The sequence below is a fragment of the Rhagoletis pomonella genome, unplaced genomic scaffold (assembly GCF_013731165.1).
Source record: "Rhagoletis pomonella isolate Grant_MI unplaced genomic scaffold, Rhpom_1.0 Rhpom_scaffold_00006, whole genome shotgun sequence".
NCBI classification, from domain to species: domain Eukaryota; kingdom Metazoa; phylum Arthropoda; class Insecta; order Diptera; family Tephritidae; genus Rhagoletis; species Rhagoletis pomonella.
The window spans coordinates 35886627-35900145 of NW_023458560.1; the positions used below are offsets into that span (position 1 = coordinate 35886627).

The 13519-nt window shown below is 36.0% G+C and overlaps 1 protein-coding gene across 1 annotated transcript in view; it reads left to right on the forward strand.

Annotated features, from left to right (window-relative positions):
- Nucleotides 1-12729, forward strand: part of LOC118740652 — a 60305-nt gene extending 47576 nt beyond the window's left edge. Inside the window, exons 2-4 of the mRNA XM_036472266.1 lie at nucleotides 8412-8562; nucleotides 12212-12346; nucleotides 12465-12729. Coding sequence (XP_036328159.1) covers nucleotides 8412-8562; nucleotides 12212-12346; nucleotides 12465-12659 — 481 coding nt within the window. The 3' untranslated portion in view covers nucleotides 12660-12729. The remainder of the gene's footprint in view (nucleotides 1-8411; nucleotides 8563-12211; nucleotides 12347-12464) is intronic.
- Nucleotides 12730-13519: the final 790 nt, after the last annotated feature.

A 13519-nucleotide genomic window follows, 5' to 3' on the forward strand; every position in this document is an offset into this window, starting at 1 on the left:
CTAGTAATAATAACTCAAATTATAATAACAAAGTTCCCAAATAATATTTTTCAAAAAGTCCTATGCCCGAAACCTTAAGGCAGGCCATTAGTTATGGGCATGATTGTTTTCTATAAAAAAATTTTCTTGGGAATTTTGACAATACATATATGTACATATGTGTGAGTGGAAAAACAATATTTGTTGCATCCGAAAGTATAGCTGCTTCTTTTTACTGAATCAGTCTTTATTTCGTGAAAATATATACATATGTACATACATATTTATCCATGTAAAAGCTGGCGGAACTGTGCAAAAGACAAAGGACATTCGGGAAGTTTTCTGTCTTGGCCCAAACCGACAAACGGTTTGTAGTTCCCAAAAGCAAGATTTAACACTGTGCGTCGTAGGCTGGAACTGGACGATAACTTGAACCATCCCAGTGGGAAAATGTAATGTATAGTAATCGAAAAAATAATGAGTGAAACAGCCCTTTTCACATTCGAAAATGCATTTTTTTCTCCACGGCGATGTCCAAGGAAAGTGGGGCATTCATTTTTGCATTACCAGTAATGCAGGAATGAATGTGATTTAGTATGATTTTTTTGCGACTTTTTGGATACATTAGAATGCTGATTACATATTAAGCAGTAATAGAATGTAGAACTCATAAGAAATGCATTACATTATTTATCACGCATATAATGCATTACTACTTTTCCCACTGGGATAGTGCTTTGTTAATTTTTAGTATGTAGATAAAGTCTTAACAAGGTTTATGTGAGGCCACTTTTCGTAGACCATGCAGTTAATTTTTCCAGTGCTGCTCATATTTAAATACATACATATTAACATCTTGAAACCTTTCCATTGTTTTAAGTACAATTTACAAAAGGCTGACCGAATTTTGTATCTTGAAACGTCCCAGTTGATTGGTTGGAGCAAAAACTTTTAAGGCGAAATGAAAATCTGCATAATTTGCAAAATCCTTCTACACTATCTCTAATCAAGGACAAAAACTTTACAAATGTAGGGCAAATAAACAATTCATCTCTTTCTCGCTATATTAATTCGACAGCTTTAACAATACGAAATAGGATTACATTTATTTACAAACGATTTTCAACTAAGGATATAGTATATGGCAATAAATGCACATACATATACACATGTAAACACATGCTTACATGTATATATGTTTATTTCATTAAAAAAAAAACAAGCTCGTCACAATAAAAATGAAACCCTCATAGCCACTGTGTCATTTTATCAACAACACAGAGCGTAGGTAAAAAGAGCAAAACAAATAAATAACACACTATATCTACGAGCAATCGTATGTCAGAAGTCATACAAGTAATGCCAAAGGTATTACGCGAATTTCACGGTGGCGACACATTTAACTACCGCTTGTGGCCGTGACTTTTAGTCATTCGTTGTTAAGTTGTGTTGTCACTTCTTTACGGCGCTCAAATCCTTATATTAATAGCACAAATAAAATATGACTAAAGTATTTAGCAGCGAAAACATTCATGAAATAGCAGCAGACGGTAAATGTTTGAAAATTAACCAGAAGATTTAAAAAGTTTCTTCACTGTGTGGGAGTAAGTTCCTAAAGGAAATATTATTCTTGAAATAATGCCACTGAGATTAAGAATTCGTACATGCATACATGTAAATATGTATTTCTGACATATAATAATGTAGCATACAAATATAATATAACATATATGTATGTATGTATGTCAGAAGGCGAATGATTACCTAAAAGTTTTCTATTTTTTATTTAGCTAGTAGCACATCAATTCTCTAGAATTATTGCCACGAAATGCTTGCCAAGAAAGGATCGCATATTGATTGAAGACTAGCAAATACCCGACGATGTGCTTCACTGTGCCTTAAAAGTATTTTTGTGTTTTGTTACTCCCAAAACTCTTATGGCAACATTCATAAAAAATAAAATAGATTTGTGGAACTTTATGAAGTGAGATTTTCAAACAAATTTTCGATTTATGAAACATAATTTATTTTTTATTAATAAGGGTCAATCCTGGAAATTTAATTTAACTATTCTAACTCGATTTCACATATCGTACACCTTCTTCAAAGTTGTATTAATTCGGTATTTACCTTATCTTATCACTTTAACTGAAATAAATTTTTTTCAAATTGGTGGCAACCCGCTACAAAAATATTTTGGCAGTAAACTTTCTTAAACCTCTTTAGTTTGATACCCGTATTGTAATATTTTATTTATTTTAAAAATTTAATAGTGAATAAAAATTTTCGACAGGTGTCAACCCGCCTCAAAACTATTTGCGATATTAAACTTTCCTAAACCTCTTTAGTTTGATACCCATATTGCAATATTTAATTTATTTTATAAATTAAATGAAATTAAAATTTCCAAAGAGATGGCACAACACACAAAAATATTTTCGACTGTAAAACTTCTTAAACCTCTTTCTTTTCACAGCCATATTGCAATATTTACTTTATCTTATCACTCTACTTAAACTGCAATTTCAAACAGGTGGCACCTCACTTATTTTTGTTTTTTTACTATATTTTAAGTTAGACCCTTAGAAATGGATTGGTGAAAACTGATTTCGATTCCATGCATTCGTTTTCGAGTGATGCGCGTTTAAACATAGAGATAGACAGACGGACAGACAAAAATTCTAAAAATTTTTGAGTTGGCTTCTGTTGCTCGAATAAAGGCCCTCATATAAATTTTTTTAAGTATCTATAATGTACAGACAAGGGCCTGTTACAATTTTATTATGTGTGGGCCAAAATTCGTCAAGTGTACCAGAAAAAATATTTTGTTCAAACTCCACCACGTTGTTGCTACGGTTAGCGGTAAACAATGTTTTAATTTTTTTTTTCTACCGTGGTTTTTTGTCGAGTTATACGAGTTTAAACATGCAAATTTCAGCCCTTTTTCTTAGTCAAAAGTTTTCTTAAAATTCTTATCTCGTGTCACACTTATGGTAGAGAATCAAAAATTGCTGACCTATTAGAACTTTTTCCGTGCTTTTTGGGGGAAGCTAAAATTTTTTGGTAAATATTTTTTTTTGCAAAAAGTTTGCAGTAAAAAAATTAGTATTGAAATTCTTTAACACTGTTTCATTTTTTCGCAAATGGCTTATTTCGATACCTTAATTTCTAAGCTTTCCAACGATATATAATTTGTATTGGGCGTGGCAAAAGGACTACAAGTTTTTTATAATAGAAAGCACTCGAGTCCGCCTTGCATTTTTGTCGGCAATAACACATGATAACAGAAATGAAAACATTGTCCGAGCAGCATCATTTTGTATATGCATTCTAATGTAAAATTTCCCGTTGAATCCGAATACGAAAATAAAATGTAAGAGAGTAGAAGAGTTTTTGAGATATAGCCGAATTTCGGGTTTTTGAAATCTGAAAAAAGTGCAATCACTTAATTGCAATTCTCTTTGGAAGTAGTTGACCAACCGAAATATTTTATATGAATTTTTATGAATACTTTTGCGCTAAATCGGAATACGAAATCAGAATAAAAGAAAGTAGAAACATTTTTGAGATATTGACAAATTTTGTGTTTTTGGCATCCGTAAAAAAAAAGTACACTCTCTGAATGTGGTTGCCCAATCTTAAATTTTTTTTTGTATTAGTAAAGGCTATTAAATTTTCCATCATCAGCGTTAATAAGACTATCCAACTGGATAAGCAATTTACGAGCACCGTTCGCAACAATCTTAAATCCGAACGTTGGGCACATACACTTTTCTGGCCGGTATCCTTGAAAAGGTTTAGATTGAATTGAGTTTAGATAAGGAAGAAAATCTCCTGGTCACATCGTCTAAAGTTGTCCTACTGCAACAGACATACATTTGGGTATTATTAAGAAAGTGGGACTGAACGCAAACAGCTGCAGCCGCTACTTGAGCGAAGCCACAAAGAACAACATTCCGTTCTCTATTATAGAAGAAAGAAGCAGAATGCCGCTGGCAATGCCGCAAAAATGGAACTCGATGGAAGGCTATATAGTCTCGTAATGGACTACGACAAACCCGAAGGTCCACACTCAGACTAGTTCGACTCGGCGGAATCCCTACGTGGATGCCGGGTCTTCATCCTTGGACTTCTTCGCAGGATGTAAAGCAAAGATTACCGATGCATTCGTAGGCTTAAAGCTCAATCTTACAGCAGCCAAGGACATCCCAAAGAGACCCGTGCTCACATTTGGTTACCTCTAATAGCTGAACCAGGCGAAAACTAGTTGCGGTGTATAAAAGTGAAAAATAAATATATACCAGCTATAGATGAGTAGGTTGAAGAGTCGAGGAATCCAAAATCCAGCCAATACATCTCGTGATTTTCGCCAAATTCTTGCCGGAAGTTGATCCCAGCAAGAGTAGAGGTATTCGTGAAAAATATCCAAAATAGGTGACAAGATGCAACACTCTACTTACAAGTGGTCCAGTAAATATTACTGAGAACAGGTTGCTCGCTGAGTAGTTATCTGTTGTCGTAGTCTGCTTGCTCTTAAGCGCCGGAATTGTCATAGTTAAGGGTTTGAAACCAATTAGTATGAGAGTGTCTGCTTACCGATATCGCGTGGAAGATAAGTCCCTACTATCTACTGTCCTCATGTCATCCAGAAATTTTATTCTCACAAAGAAGTTTCCTACTCATCTTCATTCATGCAAATTTTGCGGCGTGCGTCGAAACTAACCGTGGGTTATCCAATTCGACAGTGCTCGGTTAGAACTCCGTTGATTATTTATGAGGATGTGAGACAATACGACCAGTTGGAAATTGGTTCACATGTTTGAAGAGGGATACCAAGTATATCTCTGATATGCGTGCCTGGTAAGATTAGGCCCTGACCTCGTATTGCTCCAGTACCCAGACAATATGAGTGCAAATGACTCAGCCATCTCGTTAAGTGATTAACGGCATTGAGTAACCACTCTTTAAGGATATAAATATTAGCCTCTCTACGAAAATGTAGGTACACAACATGACTAGGAATCGTCGGTGATGGTGCTTTGGCCGCCAAAAATATGTAAATATGTTTATTGAGCTGAACATTGTATGGTAAATATGTTATGTACATAAATGGAAGCGGGATAATTGTTTGTGTTTGATTCTATTGTTAAATTATCTATTTTCAAACAAACTAATCTAAAATCTCACTTAGCTTTTGACAACATAAATTTGCTTCCGGGTAATTTTCCGGGTAAATAAACACGTGCATACATACGTATTCATATTTGTATATGCTGATATGCATATGCAGGTATTCAAACACATATGTACATACATATGTATATGTTTCATATTGGATATTTACGAATTCATGAAAATTTCCAATAACTCGCGCACATCACACAAAACAATAAAAATTCGCGAAAGTAAAAAGAAAACAAACTCTGCAAATATATACACATACATAATTATTTAAATTTGTATATGCACATATGTATGCATGTATGTGCATATTAGTGATGTGCATTTCCGAGTATTTAAAGAACCGATTCTGTCGAGTCCAGTTCCAAGGAGAACCGGGAATTTGCCCAGATATGCAAGGTAGTAAGATCCATCATCAAGAACTAGGTGCTTTCCATGAAGAAAGATCAGTATGGAGCTGGGAGGTACGAAAGAATCGATTACAGCTACAAGGGGCAACTCTCTCTCTTATCTGTGGACATGGTTTTAGACGAAATATTCTTCCTAATGAACGACCAAGGCTATGCAGGTGATCTGGTGATCTGTGTAACAGGCTGCATGGCGAAACGATCTCAAACCCCATGCAACAAGCCCCTCGCATTACACAAAGATTGTGTGATACCAAATAATTTTCCTAATCCCACTAATAGCACAATTCTGTATCGCTGAAAAAAAATTGTTTACTGACAAATTTAAACTTTTTTGTATATTTTTCCGCATAAAAAACAAGAATTTGTCACTGATACAAAATAGATCCGTAAAACTACTCTCCGTTTACCCGGAGAAAAAAGTTATCCGTGACTGAGTTTATTCTGAGCGGCACTAGAATAGGTCTTCCACAACGAAGCAAAATACCTGGGGGTGAGGCTAGATAAGACACTCACCTGGAACGCACATTTGGAAGAAGCTCTTGGAATCAAGAACACAGTATTACTGGGCTGGGGGCTCTGGAGTGAATTTCCAGGGCAAAGACAAGCTAAACGGTTCATCCCTCCATCACAAGAAGCTTCAAAAAGCTCATAAATCTAGGAAGAGAGAGTCTTAGAACTCTCACTGCGTATTTCACGGGACATTGTTCCCTGCGTTATCACCTCAGTAAAATGATTCTTTCAGAGACGAGTGTCTGTCGTTTTTGTGAGATGGACGAGATGTGAAATGTGTTGCTCTCGCTAGACGCAGACTCGCTCACCTAGGTGGTATAACACTTAATGCATTCGAAATATGGAACAATAAGCCTTCATTCCTTAAATGATATTTGTATTTCAAATTTTTTTTTTAAGTAAATTACATGAAATTAAATTTAAGTACGTGTTTTCCACATTAGTATTTCATTTAAAAACACAAGTTTTTCGATGCTGTTGCTGTATTTTTGACGCATTCAAAGTGTAGTTGAAAGCTATTTGAAAGCGACAAAGGTGAGAAAAAAACTAACATAACATTTAATGCAAAAAAAAAAAATTAGATCAACTCAGAACTCCATATCACGTAAACAAACCGAATTTCAAGTCGATATCATCAAAAGCAACGAAGTTGATGTAAGTCTGTCAGATCGGATATATGCCGGCTAAATGACATAGTACATTGAACGGAAAAAAAATTTGGTAAGTCAACCCAGAACTCTATGATACATATCCAAACCAAATTTCGGGCTGATATCTTCATCATTAGACCTTATGGCAAGACAATCAATTTTTTGCTCATAGTGCATTGTGCGCTTCATTTCCGATTGTCGGTTCTTTTGGAATGGTTTCTCAGTAAAAAGATGCTTATTTTTTCGTGTGTTCTGCGATTATTTTCCGGTCCTTCCGGTACTGTTTTTCGGTTCTTTTTGGTCGAGTTTCGGTTCTTCCGGAACTATTTTTTGCTTCGTTTGGAATCGAGTTTCGGCTCTTTCGTAACCGTTTATGGTTTCTTTTAGAGTCGAGTTTCGGTTCTTCCCGATCCGTATTTCTGTTCGTTTGGAATCGAGTTTCGGTACTTTTGGAATCGAGTTCCGGTTCTTCCGGATCCGTTTTTCCGTTCTTTTGGAATCGAGTTCCGGTTCTTTTGGAATCAAGTTCCGGTTCTTTTGGAATCGAGTTTCGGTACTTTTGGAATCAAGTTCCGGTTCTTTTGGAATCGAGTTTCGGTGCTTTTGGAATCGAGTTTCAGCTCTTTTGGAATCGAGTTTGGGTACTTTTGGAATCAAGTTCCGATTCTTTTGGAATCGAGTTTCGGTATTTTTGGAACCAAGTTCCGGTTCTTTTGGAATCGAGTTTCGGTACTTTTGGAATCAGGTTCCAGTTCTTTTGGAATCGAATTTCGGTGCTTTGAGAATCGAGTTTCGGTTCTTCCGGATCTGTTTTTAGGTTCTTTTGGAATCGAGTTTCGGTTCTTCTGGTATCGAGTTTCGGTTCTTCCGGAACCGTTTTTGGGTTCTTTTGGAATCGAGTTTCTGTTCTTCTTGAACGGTTTCTCGGTTACTTTGGAATCGTGGTTCGGTTCTCCGGAACCGTTTTTCAGTCCTTTTGAAATCGAGTTTCGGTTCTTCCGAAACCGTTTTTCGGTCATATTAGAATCGAGTTTCGGCTCTTCCGGAACCGTTTTTCGGTTCTTTTGGTATTCAGTTTCAGTTCTTCCTTAACCGTTTTTAGGTTCTTTTGGAACCGTTTTTCGGTTCTTGTAAGAGGTCGGCTCTCCGGTTCCGATTCTTCGGTTCTGTGCATCACTAGTACATATGTGCATATGTATGTATCCATATTTTTATCTGCATGCATACATTGTATATAGAAAATTTGTCAACAAAACTTCCAACCTACTGCCATTTTCTCGTTTTTGTTCTTCGTTCAATGTTATTAGAATAACGCTAAACGCTTGTGAGACATTTTATTTTCTTCCTTTACCCGGCTTACTTTTGTCTGTACATACATACATACTTACTTGACAATGAGTAGGCATAAACAACTTTGGGAAATTTGCACAAAAACAGTTGCAAGCTATTCGTTGAAGTGAATTGCTGAAGGCAAATTTATGGAAAAAAACATTAAATCAGGCACTGTGAACGAAAGTAGCGAGTAAATGTCGCCAAAAATTTATTATTACAAATTATTAAAATGGCTGTAAAAAGCACATAGAAACATTCATATTTTAATTGTTGTGGAAAAAATTATTCGTGATAAAGTGTAATAAAAATTTTATTAAAACTCATTTATTCTTCTAACATTTCGCTGCAGCTTCAACTTGCCGCGCATAAGTGCCGCTCTGGAGCGTTTGATTGGTACAAATGTAGTGCGTCTGACGGACCACAAATTCATGAGCGAATTGCGCAAACGGCTAGAGGAGGAGCATCGTAATCAATTGGAGCGACGCATAACAGCAAGAGCGGTGAGTAGAGTGAGAGATTGAGAGAGGGGAGGGATGTGGTGAAAATTAACGACAAGCAATTAAAAACAAGGGTTGATTAAATTAATAATTTAGTATTAACATAAGTCCTGAAAAACTTGAAAAAAAAACTTAGGCTCTAAGTAAACTTTTGTTAAATGACACTCCTTAGTTTAAGGGGTTTTATTTTTTTACCCTTGGTGCCGGTAAGTTACCAGTTAATCGAGTACCGTAACACACATATTAAATACCATCTTAGCAATACAATGAGTGAGTACATAGGTATTGTTGAAATTGTTTAATGTCAAATTCTTATAAATTTATTGACTTCTTATGCCCGGTCCATAAGCAATTGAAAACTTTAAAAAACCAATGGAAGTTTTCATATCATTCCTTAAGCCACCAACGGCAGTGACACTTGAGCCGTTAAAGTTAGCGCTCTCATATTTCCATTCAATTTATTTTGATGAAGTTCTGACATGAAAATGCCTCGAACAAATGCAAAGTAGAAGTAAAAGTAAATTAAAGTATTCTTTACGTGCAAGTATTGTATAACAATTTCATTGTAGTACGTATTTACATACATATATACACGCATACATATGTACATACATATGTCCACAGTATGTATTACATTAATGGCAGGAGCTACTGCAAATCTTAAAAAGACTGAAGTGGTATTTAAGCTATTATCATTGATCCATATACTTATCAATAAATACTGCGGTGAAAAGGGCATGTTATAACTACGGTGACCATATTTGTGAAGTAAAAATACAGTACACATTTGAATTTTGTACAGGCGTGCTTTTTTGCGCCGTAAAAGTATTTTTTTTTTTTTTTGGTGGAGTAACGCCCTCCCGCAACTCGTATGGCCTCATTCATAAAACTAAAATAGATTTAAAGAGCTTTATAAGGTGAGATTTTTAAATACATTTTCGATTAATGAATTATTCTTTATTTCTATGAATGCGGGTGTTAGATAATATATTTTCGAAGGTATTTAAAAAGCAGGTAAAGTATTTACTTTCTCACTCGAATTTAATTTATAGTCGTATAACACGAGTCGACATATCGCGCACTTTCCTCAATGGTATACTAATTCAATATGTAACTTTTCTGAATTGAATTTTTCAAATAGGTGGCAACCCGCTTCAAAAATATGTTAGACAGTAAACTTTCTTAAACCCCTTTAGTTTAATATCCGCGTTGTAATATTTTATTTATTTTATCAACTTAATTGAATACACTTTTTCAGGCAGGTGGCAACCTTCCTAAGAATTATTTTCGACAGCAAACTTTCCTAACCCTCTTTAGTTTGATACCCATATTGCAATAGTTAATTTGTTAAACTAAACTTTAACTTTTACTTAAAACTACTAAGAACGCTAAGAAAAATTAAAAACGAATTTTCTCGGAAAATTTACGTGATGGACTTTTTGCATTATTTTTTTCGTAGCTGAGTATTTTTTATTCAGCAAAATGTCCTTATTCTTCTGATGAGAAACGATGGGCATACATATTTCCGAGTGTAAAAATGCCAAGTATTTAGGTTGAAGGTTTATTTTCCCGTACTTTAGACGCTTTTGTGCAGCAAACCTAATGTTCTATGTTACCTCGTCCGCATAGGCAGTGTCGGCATTTCGACACCCCCACAACATCTATTCGGTGCATATGAAATCGTAGTTAGTTGAGGACCCTTAGGTACCCAGAGAGTAGCCTGATGACATTTTAAAAGATAGCCGAAGAGCCTGACCTGTCTATAGCCACCCAGAGTGTTCCCCCTTTAGCAAATATGGTTCTCGAAGAGGAACAACTTAGGCAACAGTATGGTTCCGGTCCAAATTTGAAGCGTGTCATAGCAGTCTTTAACAAATTTAGATTTTAGCATCTTGTTTTTAGAGAGCTCAGTTGGCTGCATGGGTACCAGAAAATAAAACAAGATTAGGATTACTAAGACTTCAGTACACCGTATACTGCAATAAACTAGAGCAAGGGAGATAGAAGGGGTCTCCCCTACAGGTAGCTCTGGTCTTCGCTTGAGTGTGGCCCAAGGATGACGTGATTTCACGCCCATAAAGCACCTCATCGATCCAGCCCATAGATGGGTATATGCCTCTTTGGACCAATGCCCTTGAGAGCCATAGGCAGTATTGTCCAAAGCCCCGGTGTCCAAGGGTTGTACTCAAAGGCGCTTTCGATCTTACTAACCAGACACCGTAAAGCCAAATTAGTTGATTTCCCTCTAATATCAGCGAATTGTGTGTGATGTAACGGTATAGACACGATTATTTTATTCCTATTATAGAGGTCTAACAGTCTCTCCATTGCTTTGAGAATGAAGGAAGTTAAGCTAATAGATCTGCCCTAAAACGACAGACCAGGGGATCAAGGATGTCCGCGATACTTTTTTGTAGGAGTGCTGGAAAAGTCCCATTGCCATCCCACTACCTTGAAGGGTTCGTAAGACCCCACCGCCCACCTTACTGACAGAGATTGAACCAGATCTGATATGACTCCTCACTTTAGGTAATCTGTGTTACGAGGAGCTAGGAGTCGTCTGATCCTGAAAAGCCTGGGAAATTCACACGAAGCCAACCTGCCTTCATAGAAAACTATCCCGTTAGAAGATTCCTTTGATAAAATTTTATAGAGACGTTAGTCTTCAGGCAGTGTCTTTATTGACCCTATTGACGCTGTCTCCATAATTCCCTCTTTAAGCGACTCGTTTGTTATAGTCAGTGAGAGAGAGTGGTAATGAGACATCCGACCATTTCACTAGATAAGACTCAGAACTCAGGTATTCCTTGGTCCGCAACAAGTCATAGATCTTCTTCGGCTTTCTTCTGGGATCCACATAAGTACTTACGTATGTAATATTCTGTTTAAGTCGGAAATTTCGGTCGTCTACAGCAATTCTGAGATTTGTAAGCCAAATTAATAAATTCTAGCATTCTATCTAATCTAGCAATACGTCTAATCGACGAATTTCAGATCGTTTATGTTTTGTACAGTGATTATTAGAATTACATGAAGCCTTAAACGAAAAGCTCCAGGTGTAAAATTGCCTAAACGCAAAAAATAACATTTAACGGATATATAACGGCTGGCAAGTGTGACATTCACTACGCCTGTGTATATCCATCTTTCACACAGAAAGAACGTCAGACACATTATTAAGCGCACAAAAAAAAACATAAAACAAAACTGGGCGATGTGTTGCAATCATAAAAATGTCAATGGAATGAATGTCTGCATTTTATATTTGCAATTTAATTTTCATTTAGTAAAATTCTACGTACATACATACATAGTTCCGTGCCAAGCTAATATACATAGATCGTTGCCAATATTTCTGTGGCCCAAGTCACTGACAGCTTGACAGTTATGTGACAAGGAGGCATGCAAATAAATGCAATAGTAGTATTGGGTCTGACACTCATAAACATACATACAAATGTGGTTTAATGCATAATACATTTCTGCTTAAATTTTAGCTGTTTACAAACACGTCCGTGCTATAGATTATTTAGTAAAGCGCACTTATTTTATTTTATTTTCATTCATTTCCCAACCATTTCTTTTTTTTTTTTCATTATCAACTGTGCGCTCATTTCCATTCCTTCTTTTCCAAATCTTCCAAAATTATTAGCTCCGAGAAGTCGAACGTGAACGTCTCCTAATAATCGAAGGCAAAACGAATGAGATACCCGAAGAACTGGCAGATGATCCAATATTTGTTGTTAACAAAATTGCGAATAAAGAAATACAAAAAGAGCGCGCTAAGGTAAGTTGATCAAATAAATTATATGTAGGTAAAGTACAAAATTACAAAAACTTTCTTGCAAATTTAATTTTAAAAAAATTTCAACAAAAAATGTGTCGTCTCCTCCGCTAACAATTAGCTAAAAACGAATCGTGAACGTAATGCGGAACGCTTAAAAGCACAAGGCTCCAAATGGGAACGTGAACGTCAGAAATATGTGGAAGAAGAACAACAACGCGTAGAGAAGATTAAAGAGCGCAATAAGGCGCAAAATGAACTTGAAGACCGCTACAGAACCGAAGATGCCGAACGAGGCATGGACTTATTGCGGTGAGTTAAATTTAATTGCTGTGGCTATGGTTAATGTCTGCGCGGTTCTAATGTCACGCTGGTAAAATAATAAACATGATTTACTTATGCAATTTAACAGCGCGCAGTCGGAGTCGCGAGTTGAGTGAAGCGCTCCCAAGTTGTATTTTATAATTACTTACTTTTTGCTACTTTTTTTTGGTATTTGTTTTTTGCTTTTATAATGTTTATGTGCAGCAGGATTCGCCGTTGAAGCAAAGATGCCTCGAGCAATAGAGCCATTTATTTTAGCGTGTACATATTTTAAGTACTGAGCGTTAGCAGCAGGCAACAGCAACAGTGTCAACACACTCGCTTACTTGAGTTAGCCGTTTCTTTTTTTAAACGTGCTGCAGCATATCCCCAATTCATATTTTACTCATACAGCTAACTGTTTTTTTTAAGCATGATTATTTTTATGTCGCCCTACTTCTCCTTAAAAAGGAATAAATATAAGATACAGCTTTCATTTGAATCTCATTTAGAAACGCAAAGGAGTACGGAAAATCATCTCGACACCTCAACTAATTCGCAATAACTAAATGGTACTAGTACCGAGCTGGGTCAGAACTATTACGAAATTCTTTCAGCTAAAGCCTTTTGCGTAGCCATATTTCCTTTCGATTAGAAAGGACTTGATGAAGATGAAGATGAAGGTGAAGATGAAGATGAAGATGAAGATGAAGATGAAGATGAAGATGAAGATGAAGATGAAGATGAAGATGAAGATGAAGATGAAGATGAAGATGAAGATGAAGATGAAGATGAAGATGAAGATGAAGATGAAGATGAAGATGAAGATGAAGATGAAGATGAAGATGAAGATGAAGATGAAGATGAAGATGA